Source organism: Rana temporaria, chromosome 1 (assembly GCF_905171775.1).
Source record: "Rana temporaria chromosome 1, aRanTem1.1, whole genome shotgun sequence".
Lineage (NCBI taxonomy): Eukaryota > Metazoa > Chordata > Amphibia > Anura > Ranidae > Rana > Rana temporaria.
In genome coordinates this window covers 77904427-77927483 of record NC_053489.1, presented here as the reverse complement: position 1 = coordinate 77927483, position 23057 = coordinate 77904427, and the positions used below count along the sequence as shown (strand labels likewise).

General features: G+C 46.7%; 1 protein-coding gene and 1 pseudogene across 1 annotated transcript in view; one reads left to right on the top strand and one right to left on the bottom strand.

Annotated features, from left to right (window-relative positions):
- Positions 1-3542: 3542 nt before the first annotated feature.
- On the bottom strand, positions 3543-3671 carry LOC120925148 (annotated as a pseudogene).
- A 1279-nt stretch (positions 3672-4950) lies between these two features.
- The window catches only part of PLPP1 (phospholipid phosphatase 1), a gene marked incomplete in the record, with an annotated part of 175336 nt that continues 157229 nt past the window's right edge, over positions 4951-23057 (top strand). Inside the window, 1 exon segment of the mRNA XM_040339452.1 lies at positions 4951-6003. Within this exon segment, the coding sequence (XP_040195386.1) occupies positions 5946-6003 (58 nt within the window).

Below are 23057 nucleotides of genomic sequence, written 5' to 3'. Positions count from 1 at the left end.
TCTCCCCGTTCTTCAGCTCCGGGGAGCGATCGCGACGGAGCGGCTATAAACAAATAGCCGCGCCGTCGTCCCGGATCGCTCCCCGAGGGGACCCGACCGCCGCAAGTCGCGGGGGGGGTCCCGATCGGACCCCCCACCCACGTCTAGGCAGGGACGTACAGGTACGCCAATGTGCCTGTACGTGCCATTCTGCCGACGTATATGTACAGGCGGCGGTCGGGAAGGGGTTAAAGCCTATGGCGTGTGAACACACCCAAAAAACTCCACCCGGTGCAGAAAAAATGTGCACACACATAAAGAGTGTTCACAAAAACGTGCAGACGGGTGCAACATCAAGTGGTCCTCCTGTGAAGAGGGACCCAAACCCTGATCCCCCGGGGCGTTAGGCTCCAGACGGGGACTGAGGTACTGTGGTCCGAGCAACCGAAGCCGACACGGACCCAACTTTTCTCGGAGGGACTGCCGAAACAGAACCCTCCCAGTACTAGGTGGGGCTCCCCCGAAGGGAGACCCCATGAGAGCAAGTGAACTAAGCCAGAAGGCCATGTCCACCCACTCCCAAGACGTTCAGGGCTGGAGAAGGGAGGCGGGCCGGGTAGTCACATGAGCGCACCATAAGGTAACATCTGAATGGAGAGCTCTCCCGGGAGGGGCGAGGCTAAACATCTATTATTACGGTCGCATGCATCGGGGACACCCGAATCGCGATGCACCGATTAAATTTGACACCCCGAACACACAGAGAGTGTTCACAAAAACGTGCAGACGGGTGCAACGTCAAGTGGTCCTCCTGTGAAAAAGGACCCAAACCCTGATCCCCCGGGGCGTTAGGCTCCAGACGGGGACTGAGGTACTGTGGTCCAAGCAACTGAAGCCTACACAGACCAAACTTCCTTGGAGGGTCTGCCGAAACAGAACCCTCCCAGTACTAGGTGGGGCTCCCCCGAAGGGAGACCCCATGAAAGCAGGCAAACTAAGCCAGAAGGCCATGTCCACCTACTCCCAAGACATTCAGGGCTGGCCCGAGGACCCGCACCCTACTAATCACACAGTGAACAAAACGTGCACAAACAAAAATAAGACAAAAACGTGACAAACACAGGCTTAAATAAAAGAAAGTGGGGGAAAGGGATAGTGAGGAGGAGAGTGAAAAGAAGTGGTCATTGTGTTAAACAATGACCAGGCCCTCCGGCCAGGAATATAAAATTCCTCCGGTCCTAGCCAAAAGGCCCGGCCCAGGAGGCAGGTGCTAAAAAAAAAGCATGCATCAGGTGAGAGGGCAGCCTTGTCTGACCCCCGAAGGGGTCAGTTTTCCAACCATTTACCAGCACCAAACTACAAATGTCCTTATACCAGGGATCGACAAATCCCGGGCGCCAGGTCGCCATGGCAACTAGAAATAGTGTCCTGGCGACTTGGCTTGGAAGGTGGGCAAAAAAAAAAAAGAGCTGGTGCCATCTGGTGGTGAGCCGTTGGTATTACAAGTTATTACCACCAGATGTGAGCTGGCGCCATCTGGTGGTGGCCGTTGGTATTACAAGTTAAGCATTACAAGTTAAACAGCAATTCTAATGTCATTTTTCACTGCCATCTTCTTCCCTCCAATTAGAACCCCCAAACATTATATATATTTTTTATCCTAACACCCTAGAGAATAAAATGGCGATCGTTGCAATACTTTGTCACGCCATATTTGCGCAGCGGTCTTACAAGCACACTTTTTTGAGAAAAAATTACACTTTATTAAAAAATAAGACAACAGTAAAGTTATCCCCATTTTTTTTAATATTATGAAAGATAATGTTACGCCGAGTAAATCCATACCCAACATGTCACACTTCAAAATTGCGTTTGAACACCGTTTACATATGCGGGCGCTGCTCACTTATGTGTTCGCTTCTGCGCGCAAGCTCGTCGGGACGGGGTGTGTTTTCTGGCTCCTAGATTCCAAGCAAATTTGTCAACCCCTGCCTTATACATTACATACGAACAAAACAGTTCCCCAAGACCAAGCCTGCGCAGGGTTCTGCACATGAACTCAAGGGAGACACGGTCAAAAGCCTTCTCCTGGTCAAGACTCCAGGGGCACATGCACCATAGGCTTTTCCAAGTTCCAAATCCAACCCCCCAACCGGCCATTGCAGCCCTCCACCCTTGCCAGATAGAGAGCCCTTCAAGGTTTTCTTAGGTCGAACTGCCGCTACAGTTAGCAAGCCTCCGCCAATACTAGCCCTTCCAGACCCCCCCCCCATCAACCCAGCGGATTTGCATGGTCCTACCCTATCTTTTCCCAGGGCATTACCAGCTCCTCCTACCGGATCGCTGACAGAGATAGCACTTACACCAGCCCGGACTATAACTCGGCAAAAAGACCAGACCAAGTGCAGCCACCCATCCTCACCAGGAGCACCCTTCCAGATGGCTCAGACACAACCATAGGCCGGCCCCCAGTATCTGTCGGGCAGCTTGGCGTAGTCCCTGCTGAAACCATCCTTCCAGGTGCAATGACGTAATTGGATTGCATCCACCCTCCCCATATAGGAGGTGCTTCAGCGCTGATCTGACAACTGATAACAGATTTTTTCTATTGAAAAGCCTGTGGCGTGCAAAATACAACCCAAAAACTTCACCCGGTGCAGGAAAAAATGTGCACACACATAAAGAGTGAAACACAAAAAACTGCGACGGGTGCATCATCAAACAGTCCTCAAAAGAGGACCCAGCTCTGATCCCCCGGGGCGTTAGGCTCCTGGCAGGGAAAAGAGTGATCTGTGGCCCATACAGCCAAAGCCATATGGACCCATCTTGGCCCAAGCAGCTGAAGCCACAAGGACCCAACATCCTCGGAGGGACTGCAAAACATGGGATCTCCCAAAGGGAGACGCCATGAGAGCCGGCGAAGCCAGAAGGCCATGTCCACCAACTCCCAAGACTTTCAGAGGCAGGCCCGAGGACCAGCACCCTACTCGCCACACTAAAAGACAGGGGGTAAAATAAAAAAGAAAGTGGGGGAAAAAGGAAGGTGAGTGGAAAGTGGCCACCGTGCAATACGATGGCCGGCCCTCCGGCCAGGAACAAAAATTCCTCTGGTCCTAGCCAAAAGGCTCGGCCCTAGAGGCAGGTGTCAAAAAGTGTGTGTGGAGATCAGTGACCTAAGGTGCCACATGATGAGTGCCCCTCAACACTCGTGCAATGTATGGCACCCCTGGACTGCCACTCCAGGGGCACTATCTCCACAGACTTTTCAACGGTCCCTAGCCCCCGGACCGGCAGAACCCTTCCCAGCCAGGAAGGTGGGAGAAGAGGTCGGGGAGAGCCCACCTAAGCAGGCTACTACCCACAACCCTTAACTCTCCCACCTAATCACATTCTGGAAGTACTACCTGCTCCTCCTGGTAAAAGGAGCAGCAAGGGTTCTCTCCCGAACAACTGACTGGGGCAGATACCACCAAATCAAGGCCAAAGGCCAGGGACCCGGCCTCTTGGCTTCGACCTCATGCCTCTGTCCCGATCAGAAGGCTTTCACCTCCACGCCAACAGGCTTAGCGTCCGCCGACTGCCATCCCTTTCCCTCTGCCCAGGTACTGGGGACAGTCAGCTTAGCACCACCTATTGGCAACTGATAAGAACAGATACTACACTTGATCTTAGCCAAAAGGCAGAGAAGCGATTCCCTAATGCAATATGCTACGCACACCTATGGGTACTTGTGGTCCACCCATGTACATAGTGGGGCTCTGCTCTATGCACACTACAACTCTCATAGTCCAGCGATGGTGAACCTTGGCACCCCAGATGTTTTGGAACTACATTTCCCATTATGCTCATGCACTCTTCAGTGTAATTGAGCACCGTGGGAAATGTAGTTCTAGGGTGTCAAGGTTCGTTGTCACTGTCATAGTCCATCTTGGGAGCGGGTGGCTACATTCCTATGGGAACACAGGAATTTAGATCACAGCAATAAAATCATCACACAATGCCCTCCCAGCAATGTAAGCCCGCTCTGTAGCTGTGTTTCGGGATATAACACAGGTGGGAACTGGTTACACCAGAGTTTAGTGTCATTGTACAACTAGATTTAGAGGAGTGTCTAAAACCCGCTCCTATGAAGCGCAATTCATATTCAGCATGCTTTTCAGAGGCAACTGACAGGCAGTCAGGAGGCATCCAGTTTTAACCCCATGTTTGCCAAATGCATTGCAGCTACAAACATTGTATGAGGTTGTGGGGCGCTTCTCCATTCGCTTGAATAGGTTGTGTACGGCAGGCTTGTGTTTGCCACAGGTGGGGCATCAACCACGACATGTAAACACCCCTCCACTGCCATTTCAGCTTATAGAGTGGGGGGCACAAGAACGTGGCTCAACCACATATTTCTAACACCCCCCAACCACGCATTACATTTAGTGTGGGGGCAGCCGTGCTTCTATTCCCAGACACAAGGCAAATCACCATCACAACGCTGCAGACACATGAATGGGACCACACCCTGCTCAGCCCCCAGCGCCATCCGATCAGCAGTCCCCACGAATCGGAATGGAGTGTCACCATTACTGTCCCATCTGACACGAGGGGCCCAGCCACCAGATGAAGAGCGCACAGAACACGCCACCCACGTGTACTACACACCTCCGCCGCATTTCTATGACGTCACGATGCGACATTAGCGCTGTAGTGTATGGGCGGATTTTTTATCTTATTTTTTAGATAGACTATCAACAAAACCACGCCCCGCTTGTGTCACGCCCACCACTGTCTGCCCCGCCTATGGCTGTCTGAACATCTCTCGTATCAAAAAGTCCGATGTCCGCCAGTCACATCCGGGTAGGATCACTCATGATTGGTCAGTCTTTAGAGCCACACCCCCAGTAAACACCCATTACGCACAAGGATTCCCAATAGGCTGTCATGGTAATTCCAGAGCTCGTGTCATCGATTCAGACCCGCCCACTCCGCCCAGCAACATAACACAGCAGAGTGCCCCATGCGTGTGCAGAGGAGCAGCGGGCTGCAGACAGGGCACCGTGCCATCTTCACACCGGTCTGCGCTGCCACCACCCACCGCAACCTACAGGACCTACCACGGTGTGTGTACCAGACAGGACTGGGACCGACCTGCACTGTCTACAAGGAGCTGCAATGCAATCTTAAGACTTCATACCTGGAACTGTCAAAATCCTCAGATCTTTACAACACAGACAGTAAGAATCCAGTGTGATCCCTACCCCTGGGACTGTCAGAATCCAGTGTGATCCCTACCACTGGGACTGATCCCTACACCAGAGACTGTCAGAATCCAGTGTGATCCCTACCACTGGGACTGATCCCTACACCAGAGACTGTCAGAATCCAGTGTGATCCCTACCCCTGGGACTGATCCCTACACCTGAGACTGTCAGAATCCAGTGTGATCCCTACCCCTGGGACTGATCCTATTCCAGTGTGATTCTTTATCCCTGGGACTGTCAGAATACAGTGTGATCCCTACACTGGCACTGTTGGAATCCACTGATCCCTACATCTGGAACTGTTTGAATCCTGAGATTGCTGCACCTGGGACTGCCGGAATCCAGTGATCCCTATATCTAGGACTGTCAGTCCTCATATCCTTATACCTGGGGCTGTCATTATATCTCTACATCTGGAACTGTTGGAATCCTGAGATTGCTGCACCTGGGACTGCCGGAATCCAGTGATCCCTATATCTAGGACTGTCAGTCCTCATATCCTTATACCTGGGGCTGTCATTATATCTCTACATCTGGGACTGCCATTCTCCCTATTCCTTGGATTGCCATACTATCCCAGGGACTGCCAGTCCTCTGATCCCTACACCTGGGACTGTCCTGAGCTCACACCTGGTGGACTGTCCCTCAGATGAGGTGTTGAGCAGTGACTTGGTCTTATTCTTTGGTCACCTGTAGCAGAGCAGAAGAGGGAGCACAATGTTTGACAAGAGGAGGATCCCCTTTGTGGTGCTGGACATAGTGTGTCTGATCCTGGGTATGTCTCCTGCCATCATTCTCAGCATGCACCTACTTCTATCCCTGTCCTCACAGGGGGGGGCCTCTTCAGCCTCTTGCAGCCCCCCCCCCCCCACTCCCAAGCATGTAACATGATTTTCCTGTTCCATATGTCTGACTTCAGCCCTTTGCTTTGCATGCTGTCCATGACAGACTAACCCCTCCTGTATTATCCTCCTCCTCTGATCCTTTGTTGGTTCCTGGCAGGGTGCAGTCCCACAGGCCATTCTTCATCTTGAATAATTGACTCCTATCTGAGCTGAGGATCTACCTACCTGATATCAGGCTGTGCAATGTCACTGTACAAAGAGCAGTATTTGCAAGCAATGCAACAGGATTGGCACAGTGTAGTGTTTTATTCCCGATCAATAACATCGACTAGGTTTTTATGGCTGTCTGTGTTCTTTTTGGCAAGATTCTTCTCTATTCCTGTCCTGGTCACTGGTATAGGAAGTGGGAGTAAATCTCCCCGATGGGACACGTACAGCGATGACAATCTGGCAGAAGCTGTACCTTCCTAAGGAGGTTTCACTTTGATGTTAGTGACCACATGATGCCAGGACAGGAAGTGAGGGACAATTCCCCTGATGGGGACACAGACCGCTGATTGAGATTTAAAGCACAAGTTTAGGTATGGCGTTTTTTTACATAGTTACGTTGGTCCAGCTTGGATCCGTGTGAGCATGTATGTGCCATACCTGTGGGATCCTTTTGGAGTCGCTGAAGTAGACACCGCTATTCCAGTGATCTCCACTAGCTTCCAGGTTCTTTGCTTAGCAGCTGCCCTGCTGCATTGTGAACACAGGAGGTTGACCGCTAAGGATGAGCTCTGGCGTGTTCGCATGGTACACGTGCAGAGCCCGCCAGGAAGTGTGCACGGCGCTGCGCTAATCACAGTCAGGGAGACATTGTCCCGATGCTCAGCTGCAGGGATCGTGAAATGTCTCCCTGGCTGTGATTAGCGTAGCACCGTGCACACTTCCTGGCGGGCTCTGCACGTGTACCATGCGAACACGCCAGAGCTCATCCTTATTGACCGCTCAGCATGGGCACCATTCAGAGAACACTTGGCACCTTCTTAAAGTGGTTGTAAACTGTTACACCACTTTTACCCACAGGTAACCCTATAATGAGACTTAGGCCTCGTACACACGTCCGAGGAACTCGACAGCAAAACACATCGTTTTGCCCGTCGAGTTCCTTGTGAAGCCGCCGAGGATCTCTGCGAGCCGAAATTTCCCATTGAACAACGTGGAAATAGAGAACATGTTCTCTATTTCCTCGCCGAGGTCCTCGTCGGCTTCCTCGGCCGAAAGTGTACACACGGCCGGGTTTCTCGGCAGAATTCAGCTCCGACCGAGTTTCTGGCTGAATTCTGCCGAGAAACTCGGTCGTGTGTACGGGGCCTAACCTGTAGATACCGTGAATATTTCCTAAACGTACATTGTTTAGGAGATATTCAGTATATGCGCCGCTGCTGATACCATCAGCGCATACGCACTGAAGAAATAGGCCGCTGAAGTTGATTCTTCAGGAGTTGTGCCGTGAACGGCGGCTCCCGCGTGCATGCTCGGGAGTGTCGTTATCACGACTCCGGCCAATCACAGAGCCACGAGCCGGGAAGCAACTCCGTTGGAAGATGTCCGCCTTGTGCTCGGAGTGCCGACGCCGATTTAGGGCATCGTTCTAAGGCAAGTATTTTATAATGAGCTAGTATGTGATGTATACTATCTCATTATTTAGTCTTGCAGGTTTTTTTTGTTTTTACAACCTCTTTAATGAATGCAAAGCTGAAATTGTGATATCGCCGCCCTGCCTCTCTTTTGAGATTTGCAAATGGGTTTGTTTTTTTGTTTACATCCTCTTTTTAATGACTTGCAAAGTATTCTCTGATTGGACAAAGTGGAGATTGTGATATCACCGCCCTGCCTCTCTATTGACGATTTGCAAATGCTATTTAAATCCAAAGGCTGCTCTGTAACCGAAGAGTGAACAGTTTGGTGCACACATCAAATTCAGAATGTGTTTTCTTCACTTTGCTCCGCTACCCTTTTTATTTATTATTAAGTGGTCTTGCATAGCAAGATCACTTATTGTTCTCTCACATATATATTATTATTCTTATAGCCAAATTTGCCACCCTAACTCCTCCCACAATTTATACACTACATAGACGAGTAATATATCGAAACGTGCGGATTGTTCCCGATCGCGTGAAACGTTTCGCCGAATCGTTCGCGAAATATCGTAATTTTTGCAGCGAAATTTTCCCATAGGAATGAATGGTGAGCGGTAGAGTGTGAAATGTCAAACTGAAAAATCATTACATGATTTGTAAACTGCGACCACTCCCTAATTTTCAAGCCGACCTACACAAATCTTACATCAAAACGTTCAGCTATCCCTGCTGGCACTACACGTGTTCCCGGCTGAGCGATTGGCCAAACCGTTTTCACAATATGACAATTTGTTTGCAACCTACGAAATCAATTGACTTCCATTGAAATTCAAATCAAAACCCCTAAAAATGTTAGCACAATATATAAACTGCGACTGTGCTTTTAATTTTAATATTTCAGAGACATACTATACATCAAAATGTAGGTCTGGGTCTTGTGATTCACACAATATAAAGATATTCGCTGTACGATTTATAGTTTTTAAAATACAACCATTTGAACAGGACAAGTATTAAAAAAAAAAAAAAAAAAAATCCTCAATTTCTGCTGTGTTTACAGAGAGCCCTCAAACCAAACAATTGGTTTCCTAGGAGACGCTGAGGAGTTTAATAACTCCTCACAAACAGCTGTGAGGTGAGTTGGCTCCTCCCACACAAGGCTGAGGGAACTTGGCTCTGCTTAGAGGCTGCATTGGTTTCCTAGGAGACGCTGAGGTAAAAACCTTCATACACACAGCTTTGAGGGCTTTCTATAGCTCCTCCCACACAGCTGTGAGGTGATATGGCTCTGTTTTTTTTGGCTCTGCGTAACTTCTGCATGCTCTGCATATAGCAACCAGTCCATAGCAACCAGACCATAGCAACCCTCCATAGCCATCAATCCATAGCCATCAGTCCATAGCAACCATCCAAAGCAACCAGTCCATAGCAACCAGTCCATAGCAACCAATTTTGATGGGGCAGTTTTTGATGGGGCAATGGATCGAAATGGATCAATACAGTTGGATCACATTTACATCTCCAGGGGCACTGTCTCCAGTCAGGAGTATTGGTGGAGGCAAGACCACGTCGCACAATTTCCCCAGAAGTTGTATCTTTTCTAGTTACAGCTATTCATATAGCACCAGCAATTTACACCGCACTTTACAAACTGTACATTCACGTCAGTCCCTGCCCTCAAGGAGCGTACAATCAAAGGGCACTGTCACATTCACACATACACTAGAGACAATTTAGGTCTGAATCTTTCAGCATGCCTTTTTTAGTGTGGGAAGAAACTGGAATACCTGGAGGAAACCCATACAAGCACAGGGAGAACATGCAAACTCCATGCAGACACAGTTCTGGATGGGATTCAGCCATTGTTCTTGATCTCACCAGCAATGTTTGGCAGGCATCACCACCTTGCAAGGCTTGCCAGACACCTCAGTCCAAGCCCATGACAGTGTGCCCCCAACATGCCTAAGAGGCTCTTAAGATGTATAGAAAGCTTTGATTTTAATTAAATTCCTAAAAAAAAAAAAAAAAGGTTTAAAGTTATTAACACAACAGTTTATCAAGCACACTGTAGCAGTTCAAAATATGCTTTTCGGAAAAATATAAGGCTGGGTTCACACCTATGCAAATTGGATGCGGTTACACTGCATCCAATTCGCATAACATTTTAAAATCTATTAGTTTGAATGCATCTGGTTTACATATGTGCATTGAATTCGTACTCCGCATTGCCCAAAAAAGTGTGCGTTTTCTAGGCAGTGCGGTGCGAATTGAAGGCACATATTCTTCTATGGGAATGTATCTGATTCGCAGATGTGATGTGAACAGGCATTCTCTCCCTGCTCAGCTGATCCTCACCTACAACAGAGAGCAACCGCTTAACAGCTGTTTTTTTTTTTTTTTCGCAGAGAAAACGGAGCTAGAATTCGCACCGCATGTGTGAATCCAGCCTAAAAGCTGAGGTTGCATCGAGTAAATTGATGCCAAATAGGTCAAGCCCTAAAATTGTGCACACTTGTGAAACAAAATTCTCCATAGGTGACTCCAGGGGGCGTGACAATGTGTAGTGCAGTCAATGTTTTTGTACATAAGTGACCCAAGGTGTTTGTGTATGTTTGCATGTACGTGGGGGCTGGGTGGCTTTAAATTTTATTTGGGGAGTTTAGTGTCTTCTGTGTTCTGGCTTAAAGGGGTTGTAAAGGTTCGTTTTTTATTTTCTAAATAGGTTCCTTTAACCACTTCCCGACGGCCGTACGCCTATATACGGCCGCGGGGTGGTTCTACTTCTCTGGGGCGCCGTCATTTGATGTCCGCCCCTTTCTGCGTTCCCCACGCGCGCTCCCGAGCAGCGGGGAACTTCTGTGCTGGCCGTGTCCCTTGGACGCAGCCAATCACAGATCGCCGTGAACGGCCAAGCGGAGTGGCCGTTTGCTAGGCGATCTGTGCGGCCAATGAGAGATGATCTCATATGTTTACATATGAGATCATTTCTCATTGCCGGCTCTCACAGACAGCGGTGCTGTCAGGGAGAGAGGAGACCGATCTGTGTCTCTTGTACATAGGGACACAGATCGGTCACCTCCCCCAGTCACCCCCATTCCCCCACAGTTAGAACACTATATAGGGAATACATTTAACCCCTTCCTCACCCCCTAGTGTTAACCCCTTCCCTGCCAGTCACATTTATACAGTAATTAGTGCATATTTATAGCACTGATTGCAGTATAAATGTGAATGGTGTCTGATGTGTCCGCCATAATGTCGCAGTCGCGATAAAAATCGCAGATCGCCGCCATTACTAGTAAAAAAAAAAATAATAAAAAATAATAATTCTGTCCCTTTATTTTGTAGGCGCTATAACTTTTGCGCAAACCAGTCGCTTAGTGCGATTTTTTTTTTTTTTGTTACTAAAAATATGTAGAATACGTATCGGCCTAGACTGAGGATAAAAAAAAATTGAGCAATTTATTATAGCGACAAGTAAAAATATTTTTTTTCAAAATTGTCGCTCTATTTTTGTTTATAGCGCAAAAAATAAAAACCACAGAGGTGATGAAATACCACCAAAAGAATGCTCTATTTGTGGGGAAAAAAGGACGCCAATTTTGTTTGGGAGCCACGTCGCACGAGCGTGCAATTGTCAGTTAAAGCGACGCAGTGCCGAATCGCAAAAAGTCCTCTGGTCAGGAAGGGGGTTTAAGTGCCCAGTAAGGAAGTGGTTAAGCTAGTACATTGTTGGTTAACTTGCCCTTTCCTTCGATTTCCCTTCTAAATATTTTTTTTCCTTTGTCTGAATTTCTCACTTCCTGTTTCTCCTCAGTAAGCTTTCCACCATCATCCGAGCGGTGGTTAGTCAGCCAGAACAGCTTACTGAGGAGGAACAGGAAGTGAGCAATTCAGACAAAGAAAACAAAGAAAAAAAAACATTTAGAAGGGAACTCAAAGGAAAAGGTAAGTGAACCAACAATGCACTAGCTTAAAGGAACCTATTAAGAAAATAAAAAACAAACCTTTACAACCTCTTTAACTTTATTTTATCACATAAGGGACCAAAGTCTCCTATGTGATAACATTTTGTTCAGTCAGATTCACTTTAAGACATCAGGGGTCTAGTTGATCCCTGATGGTGCAGCTTCTTTCAACTGAAGCTATTAAAGCACAGATTGCACTCCATTAGCTCCTTCTCTGAATGTGGCAGTACGAAGTGACATAATGCACTTTGCCTTCTGTTCATTCTATCTAGGGGAGATCATCAAACAGAAGTTCACTAGTCTTTCTCCCCTCTACCCAGCAACACCTTCCATGAGGATCCTGGGCCCGCAGGAGGGACAGATGAGCCCAGGAAACTTTGGGGAAGGGACGTTTCAGAATCATGGAAACGATCAGATGGCTTTAAAGCTGTCCAGTCACTTTTACTTGCCAGACAACAGTCATACATTGGCGGCAGCAAAAAGATTAATCCTCCAGGCTCCTACCCTTCTGCCTGCAGTGTTTTCAGTTGATGACAGGTTATCATTAACAAGGCCTTCTGAAAGCCTTCGACCACATTTTACAAATGCCTCCTAAACACATGAAAAATGCATTTCAATGTTATGTGCAATTCAGAAGTGTTGGAAGACTTTTTCTTCCTGTATTTCAGGTAACCATTTCTTCCTACTATCCTTCTATAAGGACACTGTGCTTGTATTTGTACTTTCTGGTGAATATGTTGAGCCAGTTCCCGTCATTTGTGGTTGATGTCTCGGGGTTGTTGTCATGGTGTAATGTCAGCGCCAGCTGAAGAGGTTTATGGGCTGCCAGAGTGGAGCTGGGTGGCAAATCGCCTTGTATGTGACATGTGGATAGTAAATAGTCTCTTGGTGGTCTTGTGTAGAGGGTCCTATGAAGTATGTGCACATCCTGTGGATACAAAAGGTTAGGAACCTTCTTCCTTTTTCGCGTCTTATTTTTTTTAGTTACTAAATAATAGTATAAAAAGTTGACAAAATATTGCAAAAGATTGATGTTGTGCAAGAGATTAGCTTTAACGAAATGTATGCTAAAATTCAAACAAAACTAGAATATATTGCAGCATACTAGTTCTCAGATGTGCCGGTGACTTGTCCTCAATGTTCCCCTATGGGGGAAGTTCCTCCACTGACTGCGCAGGCACAAACTTCCCGACGGAAATCCCCGAACCTCGCCCGGCATCCAGGCTCATTCTTTAACATCCCCGTGGATTGGAGGATGTTAAAAAAAAAAAGAGCCAGGAGGCCGAGCGAGCGAAGCGAGCCGTCCGAGCGCAGCGAGGACGTGAGGCCGACTGGCCACTTTCCTCTAAGTCCACGTCGCCCTGGATGCCGGCCGCCGTTCGGGGATTTCCGTCAGCAAGTTTGCACCTGCGCAGTGCTTGAAGGAACTTTCCCGATGGCTGGAACCATCTCTGCGCATCAGTTCGCGCATGCGCTGGAACTTCCGTGATACCTGGAACCAGCACGGCAGATCACCGGCTGCATTTGTTTTTAAAACTAAACTGCAGGATAAGCAATTATGTAACTGTATGAGAGCATGCGTATTCTAAAGCCGTATTCTAATAGACGTTTCGAATTGCGAGTCGATCCATGTGTGGGCAGGCTGAATGTACCAAGTTGATCGCTCAACTTGGGTACATCCAGCCTACCGGATTCACTTGCGGTTATTGCCACGGGCTGCCTTAGCCGCTAGCAGTAATCACTGTCTTCTTTTCAATTTCTCCGCAGGAGGGATTCCCTGCTGTCAGTACTGTGCAAATTTCTTCCCTGCAGCCTGTGGTTACAGGAAAAAAAATGCACTATCTATGGCAAGCCTTATTCGAAACTTGGTGTGCTGCGACCTTTAAAGGTGCCCATATATAAACAATGTAGTAGTCGCACTGTGTATGGCAGGCAATCGATCACATTGCGGACCATTGTTGGCTATGCTAAAGGTCATGCAAGTTAATAATCTGATTTTCTGTTTTGTGTTGCAGACATAAGTGAAGTGATATTGCCTTTGGGGAAGTAATGGTGGATTTCCTAATTGGCACAGACCAGTGGAAGTGCATGTCAGGACACATGGGGATCGTCTGAACGTCTTTTTTCCTAAATGATCAAATCTTCATGTTTTTGGTCACTAGAACACCATAACTGACTATTGAGAAGTAATTGTTCTCATAGCGTGCTGTAGTGTAATAAGGTCCCCCGACTAGGTAAGGAGTAAAATTGTGCATGATGTGTCAGATACATACAGAACTGTTACCAGGAGTAGGGATGAGCTTCAGCGTGTTCGCATGGTACACGTGCAGAGTCTGCCAGGAAGTCTGCACGGCGCTGCGCTAATCACAGCCAGGGAGACATTTCCCGATCTCTGCAGCCGAGCATCGGGACAATGTCTCCCTGCGATTAGTGCAGCGCCGTGCAGACTTCCTGGCGGACTCTGCACGTGTACGATGCAAATACGCTGGAGCTCATCCTTAACCAGGAGATTAACAAAGTTGCCTATAAGTGCTTGTTTGATCTGGTCCCCTAATAGTCTAAGGGCTTGTTCACACTGTCTTTGTTCTCTGAAGAGTGATCTGCATTTGGGTTGCTCTTCAAAGAGTATTTGACAGGCGATGAGGCTTTGTATCACCTACTTGCTGCTCGCTTTAACCCTGTGATCCCCTCACTAGCATACGCAACCATGTGCTCTGCTTGCGGTTGTGGGGGACCCTGCAGAGTGCTCCATTTACTTAAAGCAGAGTTTTTAGTATTATTAAAAGGCAGCAGCTACAAAAAGCATAGCTGCTGACTTTTAATAAAGCGACACTTGCCTGCCCCACGGTCCAGCGATGCGGCCACCTGGAGATTCACTCCTCTCACCCTCCTCGACACGTTATAGTAACTGTGGGCACCCGGCCGTGACAGCTTATGGGTTCACGAGTTGTGTCCCAGAAGATCGCTGGCAGGGAGGGGCCACCTAGGGCGAGAGCAGGAGTTACTTAGGCAGCCAAAGAAAGGAAGCGGGACAGGAAGTCCCACTAAATAGAGGGTACACCCCCCCCCCAAAAATAATTATGTGGCATGTCAGGGGCGAGGAGTTCTTAAAGCGGAAGTTCCACTTTTTGGGTGGAACTCGGCTTTAATTGGTTGCATTTGGCGGACGCTACACCCCCCAAAAGTGACAGGGTGTATAATTCCTGCTGCGTCTGAAGCAAAGCATCGTGGCTGTGGCATATATACACTTCCTGTCCCTGCCTCTGCAGCTAAAGGGGATAGCGGTTGAGAGGTGGTAAAAGTTTGTCTCAGCCTGTGATTTTACCGCCCCACAGCCTCTAGTGTGAATGAACGCTAAGTGCTCTTCTGTACAAAGCTCAACTTTGGCTAAAGGCCCCAATAGAGACTGCTTAAATCAAACTCAAGCCATGGGCGGCCTTGCAAGCATTTCCTGATTTGACAAAAGTTGATTTAAAAACTGAGCAAGGTGGAAAACGTGCCAACTGCATCCTATCAAATTCAGTCGCTGTTGGGTCGTGCCTGCATTTTCCAGTAGCCACAGATGCTTTGGGTGCCCTAAGATAATAGCTGCCAGTGGGGATTCCTCCATGCTGTTAGCATGGATAGGGAACTGATTAAGTTTTAGGCTGAACGTCAGAAAATCAAGCCTTGTATGGTGGCCTTGAGAGATCCATTAAAGCTGGATCACAACCCAACGTGTATACACGCTGCATTATTGTACAATGCATTTTAATGCAATATTGTGCACACAAAAGTGTGAATATGGCCTTAAAGTCCTTTTCAGACTACCACAGTCCCTTGTGATGCCTTATGCTGCGTACACACGGTTGGAATTTCTGACAAAAAATGTTCGATGTGAGTTTTTGTTCGGCTATTCCGACCGTGTGTATGCTCCATCGGACATTTACTGGCGGAATTTCCGACAACAAATGTTTGAGAGCTGGTTCTTGTCAGAAATTCCGATTGTCTGTAGCCAATTCTGATGCACAAAAATCCTACGCATGCTCCGAATCATTGAACTTAATTTTTCTTGGCTCGTCGTAGTATTGTACGTCACCGTTCTTGAAGTTTTTGAATTTCCAACAACATTTGTGTGACCGTGTGTATGCAACACAAGTTTGGGCCAACATTATGTCGGAAAAAATCCACGGTTTTGTTGTCGAAATGTCCGATCGTGTGTACGCAGCATTAGGCTGGGTTCACACTGATGCGCATTTGATGTGGCTATTCCAGCATCCAATTTGCATGACAGGAGACTGTGACCGGCTCTCACTGGAGCCAGTTCACACATCTCCGGGGCGGCCGTGGTGCGCACTGGACCAGAGGTCCTGTGCGTCTTTGGCTCCGTTTTCAGGTGCAAATTTAGCAAAAAGTTCGGACCTGATTTACACCTTAAATGGTTTACAGAGACACACCGGACCACCTGCTGTGAGCCGCGTCCAAAGCAAGTGTGAACCCAGCCGCAATGAGTGTTGTGTTAGCTGATTCAGTATGAATGATCTTCCAGTGTACGGCAATGAACCAAAAAATGCACTCAACCTCTTTTAGCAATGCAGAGCACCACAACGCATGGTATATGTAATGTGGTGCGTTCCCTGCTACTGTACAGTGCTTACCACAACACACAAGTGGGATCGTGCCCAAAGTTTGCAATAGCGTCAAAGTGGTCCCCGGATTGAGGATACTGTCCCCAGACCAAGTTTGTCCCCAGTTTTGTCCCCGGATTGAGGACACTGTACCCAGACCAAGTTTGTCCCCGGATTGAGGACACTGTCCCCAGACCAAGTTTGTCACCGGATTGTATTTGAACAGGGGCCTGGGCAATTTCAAAGACAGTCAGTGCAGAATTTAAAAAAAATTATAATTCTGAATTGCACCCCCCCTCCCACTAGCTTAGGGGGGTGTATTTTTTCCATTATCTGTGCCCCTTTCTGATGATCATGTGCTGGTCAGAGTGGAGGGAATATTTCTTCAGTTTCGGGTGCCCATTCAGCTCCGCTCACATTTTCTTCTGCCTTGGCTCAAGTCCCGGCCTGCTTATCACCTTGCCTTCCCTGGCGGAGTGATCTTTCTCCACTCCCCACCCAGTAGTAGCCAGGGCCGGAGAGTGAGACCTGACAGGCTGTGAGGCGGGCGGTGGCGGCAACGGGCAGAGAGTCACTGATTGCCGCCATTACTAGTAAGAAAAAAAGTCCCCGGATTTCATTTAAAAAATCTGGTCACCTTTTCTTAGGAGGCCTAAGCTCAGCAGTCATCTACGATATTGAGGTAGAAAAGGAATATGGTCTAACCTGAACCTTTCAGCGAGTTCCACTCAGGAATGTGGCTTTTTTAAAAGTGCATCATGGAGTCATAATCGCTTGACTGGGTCGCTGTTATTTACTTCTAAGGTATCTGTCTGCGACTCAGCAGTGGAAGGGTTAAGGGCAGCCTGAGAGTTTAATAGCCACAATTATAGAGCAGCCCGTTCTCCAGACTTTGCAGGTCTTTTCATGTGTAGTGCCCTGAGGTCTGCTGAGACTCCCACTCTATAATTAAATCTATAAATGATTTGTAAAGGAGCGTTATATCTGCACTGAGACTGCACTTGTCCTGTATGTTCCCAACTACGGAGAGAAGAAACCTTCCAAATACCATGGCAGTGTAATGGGCAGACACTGGCAATACTAACCCAGGGGTGGCGCGGTGTAGTAATGGTAACCATGATGCAAGGCCATAAAAGTTTGCTTGATGAGGATGTTTGGGTGGTTATCAGACTGCTGATCTTGTCTTTTAATGAGTCTGATGGGAAAAGTATTGTGTTTCTCCACAGCAATCAGATTCTATTAGTCTTTCTATAGAAAAAAGTGAATCTCTAGTTGAAAATGACATTTAGGCTGGGTTCACACCATTGCGAATTTAAATGCGGAATCCGAGTCGCAATAGCAAGAGATTTTGGCCGCCTCTATGGAGCCGGTTCACGTATCTCCGCTGCAGCTCTGGTAAAAATTTTCACAGGAACGATGTGCGTATTTTGGTCCATTTCAGGTCCAAATTCAGGCTGAAACTGTGAACCAGGACGCACCGGACCCCTGCTGGGAGCCGCATGCGGCGATGGCGTGAACCCAGTCTTCGGCTTGCCATACATTATACAATTTTTCCTTTGGATTTAACAAAATCATATAATGAGGTCAAACCTAAACGATTTCCATTTGTATTTAATCAGGCAGTGCATAGTTGAAGGTAAATCTAAAGGAAATTGAATAAGAAAATCGTATTTCGTATGGCCAGCCTTTGGAGAAAAGCAGCGTTAAAAAAGCACCTAAAGCTGTGTTTTTGCAAGTGCGTTTAGGTGCATCAAGCGCCTGGGTGTTCATTAATTTCATTGACTAGAATATTAAAGGGGTGTTCCAGGCATTTTTCATGTTTATTAAAAGTCAGCATCTACAAAAAGTGTAGCTGCTGGCTTTTAACCTCCCTGGCGGTATGATTATTTCAGAAAAAAGGTGCTGAAAGCGGTACAATTATTTGCAAGGAAATTTGGCGTTTTATACTGTAGGCCTGTAATTCTTAGGAATAACTCACTTTTTTTTATGATGAATTTCCCCACAAATCGCTATCGCACAATTCCGCAAGTGATTATAATTTATTATCGCTGTTTTCTAGCTGCTCTAAAACCATTTTTGACATAAAGGGACACTTTTGGACAAGCTACAGTTTGCAGGCAGAAAACAGTTTTTATTATATAAAAGTACATGTAGGACACTGGGCAGACCACTAGGGACAAGGGGGGTGTGTATTTTTTACATACAGTACTGTAATCTATAAGATTACAGTATACTGTATGTAATGTGTTTGTTTACCTTTTTGAATTTGGCGCCGTTCTCCGCCCCCGTGCGTCGTAACGTCGCAGGGAACGGAGATCGGCGGCACAGGAGGACACTGTGTGAATCGAGCGAGGTCCCGCTCGCTCACACAGCGTGGCGGCATCGCTGGATCCAGGGACAAGGTAAGTAACTTTGTCTGTGGCTGCAGCGAGACGAGCCCGAGACTCGGGGATACCAATTTTGGTATAAAAATCTTACCCCGAGCCAGACTCGGGAATACCGCCAGGGGGGTTAATAAACATGCACTCACCTGCTCCACGTTCCAGCGACGTGCCGGCCAGAGCTCCGCTCCTCTCCCACCCTCTCCGGCCGGCGTCCTCATTGCTACTGTGGACACCCGGCCATGACAGCTTTCGGCTTCACAGCCAGGCACTCACTGCGCAAGCAGCGCTGCGCTTTCTGATTGGACAGGCGATCGCCTGGGACTTGTCACGTGTCCCAGGCGATCGCCTACAGGGAGGGGCCGTCAAAAGGCCATATGACGTATCGCCTTAGCGTCCCCTAGGTGGAAAAAAATGACATGCCAAATGTGGCATGTAAGGGGGCGAGGAGTGGATTAAGCGGAAGTTCCACCTTTGGGTGGAACTCCGCTTTAAAGTGGTAGATAACACTGCTTTGTACCCACAGATAAGCTTATAATAAAGATTCCTTGTACCTACAGGTAAAATCTGCTAAATGTGCACCGTTTAGGAGATATTCAGTGTTTCTCCAGCCGGTAACATCACCGGCACATGTGCTCTGAAGGGACGGAATACCCATGTTGTCACTTTCGAGCTCTGTCGCGCCTGTAATTCCCGCGTACATGTGTGGGAGTGACGTCATCACGGCTCGGCCATTCAAACTAGGGGTCGACCGATTATCGGCGGCCAATATTCCCTTTTTTTTCAGTCACAAAACTTACTGATATTGTTCAAGAGATTGTACTGGGGTGATGCATACAACTGCAGGCATTACCCTGGTACCGTTCTTTAGAGCGGACGGTCAGCTTTCTTGTAAAAACAACCAATGCAGCTTGGCTGTTATTACAAGCGGTGGGAGGGGACATCTCCTGCCGCTCCGCCTGGGTTTCCCACTCTACCGGGAGACCCAAGACGATTTTTTTTTTCCACCAAAAATATGTAGAATACGTATCGGCCTAAACTGAGGGGAATTTATTTATTTTTTGGGGGGGGGGGATATTTATTATAGTAAAAAGTAAAAAATATATATTTTTCTTCAAAATTGTCGCTCTATTTTTGTCTATAGCGCAAAAAATAAAAACCGCAGAGGTGATCAAATACCACCAAAAGAAAGCTCTATTTGTGGGGAAATAAAGCACGTCAATTTTGTTTGGGAGCCACGTCGCTCGACCGCGCAATTGTCAGTTAAATCTATGGCGTGACAAAACGCAAAAAGTGGCATTTGCCAGCCAAATCCTCTGGGGCTGAAGTGGTTAAATGTACAAGAGTTTACTACTGCTTTAATTATTTTCTGGCCTTTGAAATTAATGAACACTCAAGCACTTGTCATGAATAGCGCTTATGTGCGTTTTAGACATGTTTACATGCATTTAGGCGTACCATGCCGCGTACACACGATCGTTTTTCATGACGAGAAAAATGCATTTTTGTTAAAATGGTCATTAAAAACGTGTGTAGGCTCCAGAGCATTTTTCTCAGCGAGAAAAATGGCCATTAAAAATTTAGAACCTGCTCTATTTTTTCTTGTCGTTTTTCACGTCGTTGTTTTTCTCGTCGTGAAAAAACGGTTGTGTGTACGCTTTAACGACGTGGGAAAAAAACACACATGCTCATAAGCAAGTTATGGGAAGGGAAATTTGCATAATCAGCCCAAAGGGTAGCGCCATTCGAATTAAACGTCCCCTTTATATCGCGGTCGTACGTCACCGCGCTTTGCTAGAGCATTTTTTTTCACGATCGTGTGTATGCAAGGCAGACTTGACAACAATCACGTCGAGAAAAACTATTATTTTTTTATTTATTTTTCCATGACATGAAAAATGGCTTTAGGCTTTTTTTTTTTTTTTGTGAAAGTGCTGCTGCTTCTGAACTGCTGCTCCTGGCAATGGGTTTCTTTTCTGCCTTTAAATGCCTGTAAAGACCTATGAGCACATGGACACATAGGGCTCTATCCACTAAAGCTAGAGAGGGCAAAATTGGTTACAATTCTGAAGAGAAACCAATCGGCTATCAGGTTTTATTGCTAAAGCTTAATTGAACAAGCTGAGGTTGGAAGCTGATTGGTTTCTCTGTAGAATTGTGACAAATTTTGCCCTCTCTAGCTTTAGTAAATAAACCTCATAGGCTAACATGTAGCAGGGTTTAGAGGCAGAAGAAGAAAAAAATCCAAAGCCTGTAAAACATGCGGTTTTAACTTCACACTGTTGCGCACACAGACATCACATGTGATCCGCACCATTGCATTGCTGTGCAGATCACATGCGATGGTCCACACTGGAATCAGATTGCATGGGTGCGATCCAAATCCTGTACCATTTGACAGTTTGCACTACGATTTGCGAACTGATCTGGGGGTGTCATTAACATTCTATTGAAACCCGAAACCGTTTACAGAGAGCAGTTTGAACTGCCTGCGAGTGACGAACGCACACAGGAATCGCGCTGGTTCCTGCAACGCAAATGTGAGAACCTTATTCTAGAAATAGAATACCAAGGTGTGTTCATGGAGGAACATCTGACTGTGAATCATGTCATTGGAAATCCTGTTTATGAGTTCTAATCTAAAGTAAAGACTTTCAGCTATGTGCTATCTTTACTGATCGGGATAGTTTACGGCAGCTACAGCTTGGAAATAAGCGTTTGCTGAGTAATATGGTTAATGAATATTGTTTTGTGAAATGGCTGTTATCGCTGAACTTTGTGCTAATTGGCTGAATTAACCCTATTGGTAATATAGAGCTTATAATACAGTCCCAGCAGTGGCTGCTCACTTTCGGGCTGCCTTTCTCTAATTGATATATCTAAAGAGCTGGGAAGGAGGGCAAAAGCTAAAAAATAAAAACAGGAGTTTATACCACACAGTAAAGCCGTTTGCACACGATCGGTTTGACCGATGAAAAAAGTCAGATGGACTTTTTTCATCGGACAAACCGATCGTGTGTGGGCCCCATCGGTCTTTTTTCCATTGGGGTAAAAAAATAGAACACGTTTTAAATTTTTCCTATGGATAAAAAGCCGATAGGAAATTCCAATCGTCTGTGTGGAACTCCATCAGAGAAAAATCCATGCATGCTCGGAAGCACTGAACTTAATTTTTTTCGGCTTGTCATAGTGTTTTACGTCACCGCGTTTTGGCATGGTCGGAATCTAGGCTGCTAGTGTGTATACAAGACTGATGAAAGTCCGCTTCATCGGATTTCCGACGAAAAAATCCATCGGATTTTATCCCATCAGAAATCCGATCGTGTGTACGTGGCATAAGGCTGCATTCACACCTGTGTGTTTCTGCACACGTTTCTGAAATGTGAAAAAATGCACTACAAACGCCAATGCCTTTAATTGCTAATGGCATTTGAAGTGAGCTTAGTAGACGTGCAACAGATGTGCCAAAACTGTGCCTGAATGGGTTCTGGAGCTTCTTTGGTACATTTGTCAGACATAAGGCATCCCATTCAAGTGAATAGGTTGCCCTTTGTGCGTTGTGTGAAAATGCGTGCGTTGCGTGAATTTTTTTTACTATTGCTGCAATTTTTTGTTACCTAATTTTCTTCCCTTTGTTGTGCTCAACCTTCATTTAAATGTTTGTTTCCTGGGTTGTACATTGGCATCTGCTTTTAAGAATACTGAATTGCATGCAAGGAAAAGAACAAAAACAAAAAAAGTGTTTTTTATTGCACATGATTGGGTGATGGAAGTCAATGCTTCACCTCATTTACTAAACTCAGGAGCAACTGCACTTGCAGAGTGCACAGTCTATTCGACTTCAGTAAACCAACCCCTCAGCTTCTCTAAATGAATAGCTGAATCAAAGTGGATTTAGAGTGTTTGAACATATGTCAGTTAGGCCTGTAATTACCGCATATGGCTGTGCAGTATAAAATATGGCTGTTATTGTGACGTACGGAATCCACGGCTGCAGCATCGTTTTTGCCTATAGGACTGCATTGCAGAAAATGCCATGTACACCTATGTGCGTGTATAACCTCTGGCACTGACATTTGTTTGCGCACGGGTATGGGTGTATTTCTCAAAATGTAAACTCTTAGGCCTCGTGCACACTGGATGTTTTTACAGCTGCTGTTTTTGGCTTCAGGCTTTTTTTCTGCAGCAAATAAACCCCACCAGCATGTTATCCTATGTGTCCATGCACACGTTATCAGCAGTTTTTGACATGGGTGTTTTCTGGCTGGAAAAAACCCTCAAAACTAGTGTGTTTTTTGAGAGGAATTATTCAGCTGTAAAAACGCTCTAACTCTGCTAAAAGTTTAAAACCACAAAAATAAAAAAACGCTGCTATTTAGTGTTTTTGTGGGGGTATAGTT